This window comes from Capricornis sumatraensis, chromosome 1, assembly GCF_032405125.1.
Source record: "Capricornis sumatraensis isolate serow.1 chromosome 1, serow.2, whole genome shotgun sequence".
In the NCBI taxonomy this organism is placed as follows: Eukaryota; Metazoa; Chordata; class Mammalia; order Artiodactyla; family Bovidae; genus Capricornis; species Capricornis sumatraensis.
In genome coordinates this window covers 163,196,329-163,213,463 of record NC_091069.1, presented here as the reverse complement: position 1 = coordinate 163,213,463, position 17,135 = coordinate 163,196,329, and the positions used below count along the sequence as shown (strand labels likewise).

The 17,135-nt window shown below is 39.1% G+C and overlaps 1 protein-coding gene across 5 annotated transcripts in view; it reads right to left on the bottom strand.

The window, feature by feature from the left end:
* Positions 1-17,135, bottom strand: part of PHLDB2 (pleckstrin homology like domain family B member 2) — a 114,067-nt gene that overhangs the window by 24,682 nt on the left and 72,250 nt on the right. For 2 of the 5 annotated variants that reach the window (XM_068993282.1, XM_068993360.1), the window contains 6 exons: positions 15,420-15,575; positions 14,028-14,138; positions 11,361-11,450; positions 7,333-7,476; positions 4,265-4,402; positions 2,956-3,055 (listed from right to left, as the gene is read on the bottom strand). In XM_068993282.1, coding sequence (XP_068849383.1) covers positions 2,956-3,055; positions 4,265-4,402; positions 7,333-7,476; positions 11,361-11,450; positions 14,028-14,138; positions 15,420-15,575 — 739 coding nt within the window. The remainder of the gene's footprint in view (positions 1-2,955; positions 3,056-4,264; positions 4,403-7,332; positions 7,477-11,360; positions 11,451-14,027; positions 14,139-15,419; positions 15,576-17,135) is intronic. The other 3 variants (XM_068993435.1, XM_068993507.1, XM_068993512.1) reach the window with 3 other exon arrangements.

The window sequence follows — 17,135 nt, the reverse complement described above, 5'->3', positions numbered from 1 at the left end:
AGAAACAGCATATCTTAAACTTAGCCTATACATAGTACAAGCCCACTCTTTGCTTTATCTAGATCCTGAGTCTTATGAAGCAACACTTCCGAACCACTCGTGTTTCCTGCATGATCTGACCTTGCAATAAAAAATCGAGACAAACAGGGTCATGCAGCTGCCTGTGAATGAACAGCAGCTGCACGCAGCATTGTGTTTTTAGCAAACGTGCAACAATTTCCCTCTATTGTGTAAAAGAAATAATCATTAGACTAAAAATCCACCATTGTACAGTGTTAAATCTGATCATTTCTTAAAGATGACATGACAATGATCTTTCACTACTTGCTGGAAACAAAAACACCACACAGGGAGGTTGTCATACCTTTCTTGGACTTTCCTGCATTGAACAGAAGAAAAAGGACAAAGATTTCATTCATTCTAAAGCTTACAAAGGGATGGTTCACAAGTTGTACAAAAGCCAATAACCATTTCAACTTTAAGAGTTGAGTTCCTGGGCTCTTTGCTTTAAACTCTGCTCTCAGAGATCTTGGGTTGCATGACTCACACTGTCAGATCTATCACGAGAGTGCTTATGGAAGGAAGGCTTATACTCACACCATTGTCCTTGATGCATCCATTACGAATAAGCAGCAAAAAAACAGTTCATTTAAGTTAATGGTATAAGTCGTGAAAATGACAAGGTCTATTTCATTTGAGTTAATGAAAAATGTGCAAGGTCCAATTTTTTCAAAACCATGGACTTTTTACTTGGTTAGTTTACTTTGCTATTTTAATGGCACCAACAATTGATGGTGAAACAATTCTAAATGAAATTATGATTCATCCTTCCTGGTCCTGTGGGCCACCTGTATGGGTTTAGTAGAAAATCCTGCCAATTTTTATGGTCTGTTGTAGCTCTAAAAACTGCAGTCCCTACCCACTTCTCCTCTGGGTGAGGGAGCCAAAGGCAGCAGGCTGGCCTCATAAGATACATCACAATCTCTTACATCAACACACACCTTATGCTTCTCTATTTCTTCGGGAACTGTCTCATCGTCACCACATGAAACTGTTTAAGAGGAACACCAGGTGGAATACCACTCAGTCTGCAGTCTGAGGCTGCAGACTTCTGGGATGCACAAAAGACCTACCAGCGAAGAACAGGAGCACAAAAGACAGGTCAAAGACAACAGATTTGGCAGAGGGTACCTAATGTGACCTAAGGGAATTGGCTCAGCTTTTTCTCCATGAACCTAACATGGGGGATCCCATTATTTGAGGGGAACACAGATGAGAAAAACAGAGATCAAACACCCCTTCAGTTTCACCACATTCTCACAAGAATCCTCTTAAACGATATTGTTTACAGCCCTTCATTTTTACAAATCTATTTGGTATACAGGTCTAGTTTTTCTTACTCTATTTTAAGGAAAAAACTTTCAACATAAAGTATGTGTTGTGGCCAATCTGAACTTTGATGTCTTCAGCCCGTGGGAAAAATATTCAAAAAGAAGTCTATAAATATCACAGAAAAATGTTTCGACAGAAAACAGACTTGACCCACAAGTGAACAGTAATAAGTGAGAGCCAAATATACTCATTTATGTTCAATTATTTATAAACTATGGGGTACTTTTAGTTTAAGAAATTATGACAAAAGAGAAGTTAAGTCAAATGTATTTTATTAAAATAAATAAAACCTCTCATACTATAAACCACTTTTATGAATACCATAGCCTCTGTTAACTCTTAAATCACATTGGTAATGATATGAAATCCTCTTTCAAGAATACATATATGTATGTACATCTCACTTAGCCACACACACATACACATTATGTATACATGCATATATATATACCAGTATATAAATGTATTTCTGATGGTAATAGTGATTATTCTCTGGTGACATTAGCAAAGATGCCGAGCAGTCAGAACTGCATCCTAGCCACCTTAGAGGGAATAGCTTCAAAATGAAAGCATTGATAGGAAAGATGTCCATCATCCTGTCAGCATCCCACTCACATCCTGGGCACACCTCCAACACTGCATTTTCCACATTTGATTGAGATTATCAGTTACGTTTCTGTCTTCCTCATGAGGCTAGGTATTTCAAGGGCAAGGATCATGTCATTTATTTGCATTTTTGCTACCTAGCACCATACCTGCTCAAAAGTCAAGGCCAATATAAGTTGACCTAAAGCCCCATTTTAACACAATAAATCTAATCTTCTCTACAAGGAGCTCACCTCTGGAATTGCCTTAGAGTATTTTCTTCCAGCCACACACAGACTGCTTGAGAATCCCATTAGAAATGCAATGTATTATTTCAAAGAAATAGAGCATGCTGAGAATCCAAGTCTACCTGAAACCTAACAACCACATAAAAGTTCAACCCACATTAGAAGGCCTAAAGGAAAGTCTGCGCTGGGCTACTAACTCTGTGTGTTAGCTCAGTGAATCTTTAGCTCAATGAGTCATTCCTGCAGTGGAAGAGTGGCTCAGCCACAACCGAGGGGAGCGACTTAGCTAAGTGGGTGGTAATCTGTCAGACTCTCAGGGGTATTTTTTTTCTCTCTTTCAATCAGATAAGAAGGTTAGTAATTCTCTAGGGGCCTTTCTGAATGGAAAATTCCACTGCATTTATAAAAAGTGCAATGGGAATATACCAGCCACGTGTGCATACAGGAAAACTTATCTCAGTACAACAATAAGATTTATATATACATTCTCCCTCTAAGGAGACACATAAAGAGTAAAGCTGACTGAATCACTTTGCTGTAGAGCAGAAATTAATACAACACTGTAAACTATATATACATCAATACAATTTAAAAAATAAAAATTAAAAAGTGGCATTTAGGACTTTGGTTGATCCCCTGTCTAATGACCCCCAATTCTGTTCTGATTCCCTCTCCTTGAGAAATTCTAATGCTTGACAAAGGGCATGACCCAGACTCACAAGATACCTACCTCTGAGCATCCTCCGAGATTCTGAGTCTTTGGTCATGGTTGCTAGCGAGTGGGGGAGCACGCTGCCACAGCTGTTGCTCTGTCCCAGGGGCAGGTGGCCCTGTGAGAACCAGGAGGAAACAATTCAGGCAAGCTGCAAGCCCAATGGTCCTTTCGGACACAGCCACATCGCTGTTTGCCTAACTCCTAATTAAGCGCAGAAGGCAGGTCTTTGCAACCAATGTATTGATGCTAAATGGTACAGACCAGTTGCTGTCACTCCCCCAGAGCTTCGCAGCAGCCTCAGCATCACAGCCATTCCTCCACAGGGAGCAGTTGCAGAAGTGAAGACAGATGGGGAAAACACTGTCTAGAACCACCTTCGAGAAAAACTCGAAAGTCCTTCATGCGCCAGGGACAGAGAGTAGAGGCAGGGCAAGGACGCATGCATGTCATGCACAAGGACAGAGGAGATCCACACACTCTTCAGGGGCACCAGCCTGCATCTGCTCCTGGTGATCAGGTGGGCTAAACACCAGAGAATCCTACTAACTGTCCCGGTGGTTTTAGCACCCTTTAAAGTAACAAAGTCTTAGTGTAAAACATTCTGGGAACACCAGTTTATAAAATAGATAAAAAGAAACAAAGTTATTCTGATTAAGGGCAAGAGAAGAACTCCAACTTCTGTCCCACTCAGAGCCTCCTTCTCTCTTGCCCTTGCCTTCATCCTGCCACGACTCTTCAGGCAAGCTAGCAGAACAGGAGCAAGGGCAACTCAGGCATCATACCACGTGGGTTGACATTCTAGCTTCAATGCCAACCAGCTGAGGACACATGGGCCACTCACCTAGCTTCTTTCCAATTCTGTTTTCCATGTGTATGATGGAGATACTAATTAGTATTAATACCTCTACTGCAGGGTGTTGAGTTTTACAGTGAAACGATACACCTAAAAGGCGTAGCCCAGTGTCAGGTTCCAAGAAATGATCCAATAAATATTGGTTGCTAATACTCCTAGAATCCGGAGCCTACATCCTCCAATTTCCAGATATAGGATGCAGCCTGGGAGTGTGTCATGGAAGTGAATGCCGCTCACCATTTGTGTGGTGGTGGCAGAACACACCCTGGACCAGGTGCCTTGGTCCCAGAGCATACAATTCCAAACGTCCTCTGAACAAGATAGAAAGTGCAATTCAGTTATGATGTCTGCCCAACAAGCAAACTTAATGATCTATTATTGAGCATTTTCTTTAAGGCCTTTGCATGTCAGTCAACGTAAGGACAGAAAGACTCACTGACGGTGAGGCTCGTGACTCTCCCCATGTCCTACCTTTGGGGCGGTGCTTCTCCCCATAGTAGCGCTGCTGAAATGTGGGGATATGGAAGGTGTGGTTTTCTTTCGAGGCAAAGTGTCACTCAGATAGAGGCCTTCCTGGTGTTTTTTCCTTTCTTCCAGGCTTCTAAAATGCTTTAGATGCAAATGTAAAGCAGAATAGCAAAACTTGACTAATTGAAACAGATCACTAAAGAAATTAAGAAGTATGCATTTATAAGAAGCTTTGGAATTTTAACACACACTAGAAAAAAATTATTCAACTTCTACTCATGTTCGCCAAGAGACTTGGGCTAACATTTGGTAAGATACACAGACATGAGAAGAATTTATTACTGAAAAATTCAGAAAAAATCCACCTGTCACTTTCACAGTAGTGCCAGCTGCCTTGGGGGCCTCAAGACAACTTACAAGTTATCATGATGGTTGCCATGTGGATGGAGGAACAGTCAGTGGACAAAGCATAAGTAGTTTCCCCCTTTGTCTGGACAGTTCTGTGTGATGGCACAGATCCCAGAGTGAGGAGAGTAAGAAATGGGAGAAGGAAGAAGATGAAGAGAAAGCATAAACAGGGAAGTTGGTTTAAAGATGGAATCATGTTTCAATCACATAAACATACTTCAAATCCACATGATGTTTCCATAGAAGGCATCCTTCTAGACTGAAAAAAAGATCTTGGCCAAGGAGCCTCCGTAGCAGTCCCTCACATTTAAAAATCCTCCTGTTGACCATTTCACTTTTTTTTTTTCTTTTTCAGATCCCTAAGGCAACATTTTACCAACTTGAAACTTACCCACATTTTTCTTGGCCTTCCCCAAAATGTCTTCGATAGGAAAGTTATTTTCTATTTAGAGGTTCTTTAGGTTGGATCATTGTAATACTAAACTCGGGCTTTCGAAATATCTAAAAATTTATGCAACTCTGAGATATCAAATTTGCTATCAATCTTCCAACATGCCAATCATGAAGAATATCTGCACTTTAACTTAACAATTATCTATTTATGCTAGACATTTATTAACCTAAAAGTAGTGAGGAGATATGGACCTTTAACCAAAGATAATAGATAGGAAAGGTAGAGTTAAGAAAGGTAAGAGAAAGGCATAACGAACCAGAGCTCACCTACTTTGGGAGGTCTATTGACTGACACCTTAGGATCTTCTGGGGCCAAATTCATGTAAGGACTTGATTATAGTTTAAAGTTTCAAATCAAAATTTTTTGGTGGTTTAGTCGCTAAGTCATGTTCGACTCTTGAGACCCCATGGACTAGCCCACCAGGCTCCTCTGTCCATGGGATTCCCCAGGCAAGAATAAAGGAGTGGGTTGCCATTTCCTTCTCCAGGGGATCTTCCTGACTGAGGGATCAAACCTGGGTCTCACGCATTGCAGGCAGATTCTTTACCAACTGAGCCACTAGGGCAGTCCATGAGTATTCATAAAATGTCCTAAAAAGAGGGCAACATGTTTGGAATAAGAAATTATTTATTTTAAAATATGTAATAAAAAACTGTTGCTCTATGGACCAAATGCACTGCTTGTGATATGACTCTGGACAAGGTGCTTACCAACACTGAGTCTCAGTTCCCGACACATCAATACAGAGATAGTGCATATTTCATGGGATTGTTAGAAGGAAGAAATGAGACATTTGTAAAATGCTAAGGAAGTTTTGAATCACAGCAGAGGAATGGTGTCTACTATTATGGTTTCAATAATGTGTAAGGAAAATATTTTGTGTTGACATAGCAACTTTGTATACCATGGATTTTATGGAAGTAATTATTATGATTTTGAAAAATACCTGAAGTTGCAATATTTTGATTGAATGGGAACTGAAGCATGAGGATGTGAAACTAGCTCCAACATATCAAAAGCCAGGAGAGGACAATCAAGGCCTCAAGCTCTCTAACAATCCCCACACTCTTAAGTGAAGTTGCTCAGTCGTGTCTGACTCTTTACAACCTGTGGACTGTAGCCTACCAGGCTTCTCTGTCCGTGGGATTCTCCAGGCAAGAATACCGGAATGGGTTGCCATTTCCTTCTCCAGGGGATCTTCCCAACCCAGGGATCGAACCCAGGACTCCCACACTGGAGGCAGACGCTTTAACCTCTGAGCCACCAGGGAAGCTAAATGTTCTTTTTAAAAAAGGAGTATGCACCTTATCTTTTTAAAAAATATCTTTGGAAAAACTGAAGAAAAGATTTCACATCAGTAAGTTTGGTGTCAAGGTAAAATTTCCAAACTCTAAATGCCAGTTCCTAATTACCTGCTGGTCCTGCTGCTGTTGCCTTCTGTGTTTCTTAGCTGGTAGAGGAGGAGGTGTGTCATTTAAAGGAAAAGAATCGACAGAGGTAGCCACGACTTCAGGCCAAGCGGCTGATGGAGGTTGAGTGACAGGATGAGAAGAAAGAGTGGAAGGAAACATAAATCCAGAACAGACAGATGATCTTTGCTTTAAAGGGGAAAAAAAAAAGTATTTATGTGTCCATATGAAATGAAAGAATAAGACAAAGAAATGAAACTGATAATCTCGTTGTTCTGTTTTCTTATATGTTACTCCAGGAGTCATAAATGACGGGGAGTATCTTTAAATTTAGCCTTGTGTTCAAATCCCACACTTGGATCAGTAGGAGGTATTTTAATTTACTATTATTTGTCTCTCCCCAGATGTTTTAAAGCAGAAGAAAATGAAAAAAGAAATCCGTACTGTAAAACAAAATTGAATACAAAATCAAACTGGAAAGGTGCTTCAAACCAACAATTTTAGAAAGTCTCTTTGGTTTCTAAGAAAACTAGGCTGGGCTAAAACACTAAGATAGAGTTTATTCTTCTGAACTTCCTTCTCCTAGTACTCTATACTCTGTACCATATTTCACGGTTTCAAGTATTATTATTAGTAGAGCACTACTTCCCAAATTGGCCTGTTTTTCAAACTCAGCATCACTCCAGCCCTCTGGTCAACCAGACATATCGTTGTCTCACACAGCATTGTTTTATGTTAACCATGGGTTAATTTTTGACATGAGGAAAGCAGTGACTGAATGAAACGGCATGCCAACACACCTCTTTACTTTGTGGCTGGCTCATCAGCACAGCTGTGGTAGGCCCAGTGGCAGCAGCATCAGCATCAGCAGGGAACTGAGTGGAAGGGGGGAGATTCGTGGAACTGCCACATGACTCATTAATTTCATTTACAATGATATAGCCCTAAAAGGAGGAATTGATACATTACACATGAGGAAAGCAAGAGCTGAAGCATGCGAGAGTATTAATGCTCCAGTACAATGGAGTTAGCTCAGAGCATCACAGCCAGATATCTGTGGTATTATCAAATGTTTCATTAAGGCAATCATCAGTTATTAAAATGGATGTATGGTTCTTAATCTTGAAAAATTGTATTTCCAACATTAAAAGTAAATCTTCAGATAAAATCAAAATGACTTATTATAAATAACCCAGTATCTTTGATTTAAAAATATCCATCTATATCAGCATTCACTCTGTTGACTGAATAAGGTTGTCACTACACAGCATTTAAAATAATCACACACAAAAATACATCTGAGACATAAGATCGACAATGCAACCACTCTCTGATTGAAGAGACTTTTCCATAAATCTTTAAGATTTTCTCTTTTTCTTCTGCTGCCTGACAAACTAGAGGATGAATAAATATAGACTAAGGACTACTGACTTTTGCACTAAGACATTTACAAAGCAGTAGTTTATTTGTAATGGAATCTAGCTTTCAGGCATCTCAACAAAATGAAAATAAAAAGGACACTATTCTCCTCTGAGCCTTCCCTAGCAAGAGAAATGTACATGCTCGCCCACACACACACATACACACACACACACACACACACACACACACACACACTCTTAAGGCAAAGTTGCAGCTCAAGAGTGTTTCAGTTTAAGGCAACTTCCCTCTAGAACAGTGAATTTTCAGTTACTTTTAAATTCAATGATTCGGTTGTGGCTTCAGCTTAGAGAAAGTACCCATGAATCAAAATCCTTGAGAATTAAAATTTCTGAATTTATATTTGAGGAAAAGGCCCTTGTAAATTACCATGGAAAGTAACTTACAGATCATTCATATTTTCACTAGATGAATAAAACAGTATGAAAAAAGAATAAAGGGTATAAATTAGCATCTCTCTTTTAAAAGTAAATTGTGTTAAATTTAATATTTGAGCTCTACTTGTCCATCAATTTTTTTCAGACAATGGCTCCAGAAAAGGTAAGATATTGTTATGCTGGTGAAGCAAAAATCCCAGATGGGAAAACAAGGTTTTCACTGAGAGTTTATAATTCTGACAAAGTAGAGAAAACCAGAGTTGACTGTTAATAAACTGAAGATATCAAAATGCTGCTGAATTTAGTTCTGCACTTCAGAAAGGGACAATAGATAGTATGTAAATTTTATAAATTGAAGAAAGGAAGTTGAAAATTGGGTTGTCAAATTTATTTTATCTTCGATAATGAGAATGAAGAGTAGCAACTTGAGTTATTCTTTTGCTAAGTTGGTAGAATCTTTCAAAACCAAAATTTGACTTCTATATGATTCATATAATAACCTATTATAACTGTAATAACCTAATAACTGTAATAACCTAATTAATTGCTTAAAAATGTATGTCATTTTTCAAAAGTGGGACTTATTTAAAAGAGTTGGATATAAATTCATCATTCTTTAAAAAAAAAGAGAGAGAACGAGAGAGTTGGGGGGAGAAAGAAAGACGAGAGAAAGAAAGAAAATTGAAACCTCTTCTGAGCCAAGTCTGCAGGCATGAGAGAACACATAGCCACGCAACAAACCTGGGAGTTGCAGACACACAAATACAGTCAAAACCCCAGTGGGCTTTCAACAACAGGAGGGCTGCAGAGAAAAAGAGGAACTCCTTAATAGAAAGGGAAAGATCTGATTCTTCAAGAGGTAAAGAGACCTTCAGTTCAGTTCAGTCGCTCAGTCGTGTCTGACTCTTTGCGACCTCATGAATCACAGCACGCCAGGCCTCCCTGTCCATCACCAACTCCCGGAGTTCACTCAGATTCACGTCCATCAAGTCAGTGATGCCATCCAGCCATCTCATCCTCTGTCGTCCCCTTCTCCTCCTGCCCCCAATCCCTCCCAGCATCAGAGTCTTTTCCAATGACTCAACTCTTCGCATGAGGTGGCCAAAGTACTGGAGTTTCAGCTTTAGCATCATTCCCTCCAAAGAAATCCCAGGGCTGATCTTCTTCAGAATGGACTGGTTGGATCTCCTTGCAGTCCAAGGGACTCTCAAGTCTTCTCCAATACCACAGTTCAGAAGCATCAATTCTTCAGCGCTCAGCCTTCTTCACAGTCCAACTCTCACATCCATACGTGACCACAGGAAAAACCATAGCCTTGACTAGATGGACCTTAGTCGGCAAAGTAATGTCTCTGCTTTTGAATATGCTATCTAGGTTGGTCATAACTTTTTTTCCAAGGAGTAACCGTCTTTTAATTTTATGGTTGCAGTCACCATCTGCAGTGATTTTGGAGCCCCTCAAAATAAAGTCTGACACTGTTTCCACTGTTTCCCCATCTATTTCCCATTAGACCCTATCTAATGCATTTGGAAGCCACAAGCCCTTCAAACTCACATCCAGAGTTAAACTGCACACCTTTCTACTTAAACCTATTCTTTCTCCAGTCTTCTCCATCTCAGTAACAGCTACTCACCATCCACCTCATTATTCAAACTGGAATTTTTAACAGCAGCATTCCTGACAATGCCCTTAACGTACTTCACCCCCACATCCAATCTATCAGTAAGAACTGTCAACTCTACCTCCAAAGCATTTCTGCATCTAGTTGGTTCTGTCCATCTTTCTTTATTTGTTCAAATTCAAGTCACTAGCACCTGCAACTTATACTACAATCACTGCCACACTGGTTTTCCAGCAACTCTTCTTTATAATCCAATAGAGCAGCTCAGGTTGATCTTTAACAAATGGATCTCAAATAACATCACCTCCCTGCTTAAAACCACTCAGTGGCTTCCCATCCACATAAAATAAACCATATTTCTTTAACATGACTCACAAGAGCCAGCCCCTGCCCACCTCACTGACATAATCTTATTCCTCTACACTCCATTCACAAGCATCCTTTATGCAGTGAATCTGCCAGCCTGTGTTCTAAATAATGGAGAGAAACTCCATAACTGAATGGTCTAATAAAGCTTTTGTGGAAACAGTTCACAAAATGCTTCCAAAGTACGTATCAGTTACACCTGTTACGTGATGAGCATTTTTTCACATATATATATATATATATATATATATACACACACACACACAGAGAAAATATTTTCTGTGAAGGAATTCCTAACTTTACTGCTTTTTTAAAGCAGTTTATAAAGTGGTTTTTGCTATTACGAAAAATTTTATGCATAAGCAAGCTTTTTCTTTAGCTTTCTGGAAAAAAAAGATCAAGAAAACTATTTCTTTCTGGTCAGGGTTCTAATTTTCCAAATTAGAGTTAAAATATTTTTACCATTATAGCAGTGTAGCTCTATAAAAAGATATTTGGGAAAAGGCAGTGACGGGGTCTTGGGAAAGATGAACGTTTGGGATAAAGAGGGTGTACAGCTTAATGTAAACAGGATTTTTCCAATTTAGGGCAAAATAACCCAGACAACACTGGGAGAAAAGGGCAGAGATGTTTGGGGGCTTTTCACATTCCAGAAGACGTAGGAAAAAGAGAAGTAGGAAAGATGAGAAACTGAGAAAGGAAAATACAAGAGGAAAGAAGAGCTATTAAGACTAGTTTGGCTTTGGATCCTAAATGTTTGAAACCCCAAAGTAACCCATATCACTATTAACCAAAGTATACACACACACACACACACACACACACACAGCATCTGCATCAGACATAAAGATAATCCCTGAAATTCTCAAAGCATAAATCAGGAAAGGCAGGAAAACCTCAAAGCACTGAGTGCTTTCACAAGTCACTTCAGTTCCTGTTTCCCAGTCAGCTAATCCCAGAAAACTGAGGCACATCTCCTGAGTTCTAAGGTGATAACGAGTGGACATGTAAAATCACAGCTTACCTCTTTCAGAGTATTGGGGGTGACAGGAAACCCTTTCCCCCCAGACAGGCTGGAGTATTTCTTTTCCAAATTACAAAGATTTTCCTTTTCCTGAAGGAACACAAAATCTATTAAGCTGAGTCAACTTTGTATTTTCCTGATGACTAACAATGCCACTCTTTCATGGGACTTATGGACTCTTCACATAACTTCACATAACTTTTGTGAAATGTTTCAACTGCAGCCTTTTGTCTGTTTTTATAAAATTTTATTTGTTGGTTGTTTACTATTTTTGAGTTTTGGAGTTTCTAATATATTCTGTATACAAGTTTTTTGTCATTTACTCTTTAAGAAATCTTTGTTTACTCTGAGGCCATGAAGGTATACTTGCCCACCTGTATTTTCAAGAAACTTTATCTTGCTAATTTTTGTTTAGGCCTATAATCTGTCTCAAATTAATTTATATGCATGACATGAGGATAAACAGTGTTGAGATTCATTGTTTCCCATGTTTGCCCAGTTGATCCAGCTGGACTTTCCTTTCCCTCTGGATTGTCTTGGAACCTTTGTCAAAAATCAATAGGCAGGATATGTGAGTTTATTTCTGGACTCTGTTCGGTTCCTCTGATCTATATGTCTATTTGTATGCCAGCACCACACCCTCTTAAATGCTATAGCTTTACAGAAAAACTTGAAGTCAAATAGTATAAATCCTCCAGCTTTGTTCTTGTTCAAAGTTGTCTTGACCACGCTATGCCCTTTGCATTTTCATGTGCATTCGATTCCCATTATCTGCAGTGATTACCTTCTATAATGTTGCCACGAACGCTGAAGTAGTAAATACTGACCCACTGTTCCAAAGGGAAATATAAGGTTGGGCTGCTGTGGGCATCTGGTCACAATATTTTCATCAACTGATCACTACAGAACTGTCTTAACGTGTGTTTCCATTTAAAGACATCTTATTTAATAGACAAGGTTGATTATTAACATTAAACTCATAGCCAACAGCACTATAGTTCCTGCCTGAAAGCTGTTTATCTAACAGATGTATTTTCACCATGAGGCACATCACAACCGTCCTGCCCTTAGAACACCAGCCAATACTTTAGCACTTGTGAGGCATTTTAAACAGCAAAATCACCAATGAGAAGCACAAAAACATGAAGACATGGCACCAAATGGTCTCCAAAAAGGACATTTGTTTATAGAAGGAGAGCAAAACAAGCAGGCAGAGCACTGTCTTGTCCAACCTCAGCTGAGAATATGAATGTCCATTGGGTGACTCAAAATTTTCACTGTTCTGTGCTCACCTGTCCATCCGTGACTGCATGACAAGTATTGATTTTTTTAGGGTTACAAAGGTTCGTGATTAGGTAGAGTCACAAATATGGACCCCGTGAATAATGAAGATCAACTGCAAATTTTAGCATCACTGGAATTTTTATTGGGGTTGAGGTGTAGCTATAGGTCAATTTGGGAAAACAAAAATCTTAAGACATAGTTTTTACAACAGAATTATATATTTTAATGAGGAAATCTTATTTCTACTTTGTGCTTATCCATTAAAAATCTATCACTAAGAGATTTTTTTTCTTTTTTTGCTAAAATTTCAGCAACTACTTAAATATTATATGTTGTACAATCTAATTTAAGCTGTGCCTTTGAATCTTGTGCGCAAAAGGTGGTGGGGAGCCTAATAGCACCAGAGTTCACCCCCAGAGTAGAGGATAGGGTTGGAAAGTCCAACTTCAACTGGCAATGTCCAGGTGCTGAAGAAGCAGGAGGAGGGGAACTGACAGGGATTCATGTGGGCTGCAGAGGCACTGTCAGTGAACTCATGATTGCATGTGAAGGGCCAGTTTTCTCTTCTCAACCTGAAAATGGCTAAGCTGTAAAGATGGGAATGAGTGCGCCAGCTCCATTTCTTCTAGATGGGACCATGGCGCAGCATTGTCTTTAATCCATCATTTGAGATTTGTTCTCTCCTGCACTCCACTCTGAGTCCATCTCATATTTTCATGATCCCAAGTGTCCCATTTCTAAGTGGCCTGCATGCAAGGCCCAGTCCTGAGACTAGCCCCATCAACTTTAAGTTTTTGTGTCTTATCCCTGAAATTAAGAGTTTATGTCAGAAAATTAGGCTGTAGTTTGGACAAAATAAACCCTTTACATGGAGCATATTAGAAGCTGGGTGGATGGCGACACAGTCCCTGTGATGAGGATGACCTTGCCACACCCACATGGGGCATTCACCCCACTGATTAAGCCAAAATCCAATGTGGCATTTGCCAAGAAGACCCATATGCAAATAATTAGAGTTCAAAACACCAGAGCAACTGAGCCAAAATGTCTGAGAGCAGTAAAAAGAGCAGAATACGTTTAACCTATTTGATGAAAAATAAGATTTTTTTAAAGAAGAAAATCAGAAAACATACAGATTACCCATAGTTTGGATTCTCACGCTGTGGAAAAAACATGAAGAAAATGTCTTTGCTTATTTCTGAATTACAGTTAATCATTCAGAGCATCAGTTTATTAATGTGGAAGATTAAATAAAGATGTATATAGAAAAGCCTTCCTTACATTATAATTCATTCATTAAAAGGCAGTTAGTTTGATGGAAGCTGCTTTCCCTGAACTGGAACCTGTGTTTTGCTCTCACCAGTACTGAAAGGAAATACTTACTCTCTGCAGCATCATTATTAAATTATTCTTTTCTTTCACAAAATGATCTTGTTCTCTTTGAGCCTGCTGGACAATGTGATTAGCTTGCTTTTTCAATGCAGAAATTTTTTCCTGGAGGGAAAAAAATCAACCATAGAAAGATGTACATTAGACACCTAAGGGTTTGTTGTCTGTCCTGGAAAAGGGAGAAGTGTTTATAACTAGAAGTGCAGTGACCATATTTCATTGACATTAGGTGTGGTTAGTCGCTCAGTCATGTCTGACTCTTTGTGACCCCATGGACTGCAGTCCATCAGGCTCCTCTGTCCATGGGGATTCTCCACTCAAGAATACTAGAGTGGGTTGCCATGCCTTCCTCCAGGGCATCTTCCCAACCCAGGGATCGAACTCAGGTGTCCCACAGTGCAGGTGGATTCTGTTCCATCTGAGCCACCAGGGAAGCCCAAGAATACTGGAGTGGGTAGACTATCCCTTCTCCAGGGGAACTTTCTGTTCCAGGAATCAAAATGGGGTCTCCTGCACCCCAGGCAGATTCTTTACCAGCGGAGTACCAGGGAAGGCCACCCAATGTTAGGTACGCAGTTATTATTATCCAGACTGTGAAGCAGTTTCTTTGAACTCACAAGCTCAAGGCTTTTCTTTACCTAAGACCAAGTGATTTGGAATCTATTTCAAGTATTCATAAGTCAATGGGAAATCTTATTTTAGAACATAAATGAATTTCTGACTTCACCTTAGGAGACGCCTCACGGGAAGAAAAACTACGGAATTTCTTGTTTAAACTGAAAGTGTCACTTTCTCCATTGTCCTTTCCCTCAATTTTATCGGTTTACTACAGAGCACTGGCGTGAGGATTATAAATTTTGGACCAAGAGATGAATTCTGGACTCGATATCTGGGTGCTCAGGGTTGGGTGGACGCAGTCACTTGCATACCATTCCCCACGGCTGCTTCTAATAGTAATAAGCTATCAGCCAGCTTTGAAAACTATTGGGTCTGGAAACAGAAATTCCAAAAGACTTTTCAACAAATTATTTTAAATCAAGTTACTATGATTGCAAAAGCAAGTAATTTAAAATAAATATCTAGATTTCTGATTTTCTGTACCTTGGTGTTCACATAAAAGAATCAGACATTCATACATACATCTACAGCATCAGGTAACCCTAACTATACCAAGTCTCACTTTATCTAGTTGGAGCATCAGTTGGCATGCACATGGCAGCCTCCATGATCTGCCAAATGTAACAGAACACACACAGATATTCAGATATAACAAATATATGAACAGATGGACACATGCTATAGCTATATTAACCAATCACTATTGTCTCATAGCAAGGGGTATATATATTTTGACTTTCTACATTGAACAACACCTGGTAAAAATACCTTTCTAGTAACAATGTTCCGTTGATACTCAGCCACTTCACGCAGGAGCTGCTGGGTCAGGTTCTCCTTTTCCTCATCTAGACGGCTTTCACGCTCAAGCTGCTGGAATTCCAGGTCTTCAAAGTGTTTGCTCTCAACATCCAGTAGGTCGGCATCCTTTGGAGAAAAGGGAATGAAAACAAGACACACGAGAATGGCTACGGCCTTCTTAACGTGAAGAAAAAATTAATAAAAGCAGAAACTCCGAAATATTTTTCCAGTTACAGCACTGACCAGGATTAGAACATGATAATCATCTCTTTGGAGTTAAACTCCAGAGTGGTGACTAGGATGAAACTGAAAGGGACTGTGGTAGCGGTGGGAGGGGGGGCATTTCTTTCAGCATTGGTTTGAGAGTGTTTTTTGGCTGTAGGAATTCTTGCTTTAACTCTACCAGGTGGCTTTAAAATGGATCATGAACTATAAAAAGAATGCAACAAATAACCTAAACATTATCTGCAGACCAAAGGTGTGACATAATCTCTTGAGAAACTTATTTTTCACCAACTTCCAGATGAAATCAGACTTTAGCATAAAGACTAAATTCAATATTCCAAAGTTGCTTACTATAAAAAATAAGATTCAGTAGGATAGGGTGGGAGGTAGGAGGGAGGTTCAAGAGGGAGGGGACCTATGTATACCTATGGCTGATTCATGTTGATGTATTATAGAAACCAACACAATATTAGAAAGCAATTATCCTTCAGCTAAAAAGAAACATATTAAAAAAATAAACCTTAAAAAAAGATTTAAAAGTTGGCATATGTAACAGATCAGAGGTCTCTAAGGGGAATATATGTACCCCAAAAGGCATATAACACAAGGCACTGGGATGTGAGGAAGAAATATTAGACCTTCTTTATATTTATTTTTAGTTTTTCCTTTTCTTTTACAATTTCTCAATAAATGTTCTCTAATGTACATACAGGTAAAGTAACATATGTAAGATTATTTTAAATGAATATATATATTTTGAGCATGCATACAATACATATAATACATGTATTTATAACATTATATGACCTATATGTATGTACATATAGGAATGCATGCTCAAGTAATTTTAGTGAAGGGAGAAGTCATCAAAAACATTTGAAGACTGGAGTTCTTACATGGGCTTCTGTCAATCTCTTAAAATTGTTTACAAACCTTTTTACTAGAAATAGTAAGAACCACAGTGTTCATAAAGCACAAAGACTGACTCAAAAGGTTAAGCAGTGCTAGTCTAGGAATAATCTTCAGGACATATAAGAACAAACAGAAATCATAAAAGTCAGTCTAGAAGAGTCGTTCTCCAACCTATGAGATATCTGAAGACAGGGGTGAAACTGGACCTGAGCAGAGGCTGGTGCATGTGGTATGAACTGTTCTCCCATTTACTTAGAGAAAACAAAAAGCCTCCTGATTTTGGGAGCCTTTGACAGAACCATAAAATGTGGTATGTATAGAAGATTCTTTTTAAGTATATAATTTATGAATAATTAATGACCCCCCCAAAAACAGGCAGCTGGGCTATGTGACTCATAGCTCTAAGTGCCAGGGCATTTCTTTCAATCAACACATTAAAAAGAGCTGGATTTTGTGTTGTTCTTTCTCAACCCTTTATCAAGCATAGTAGAAAACCTTTTGTATATGTGCGTGTGTGCACACACACACACACACACATATATAGTATGT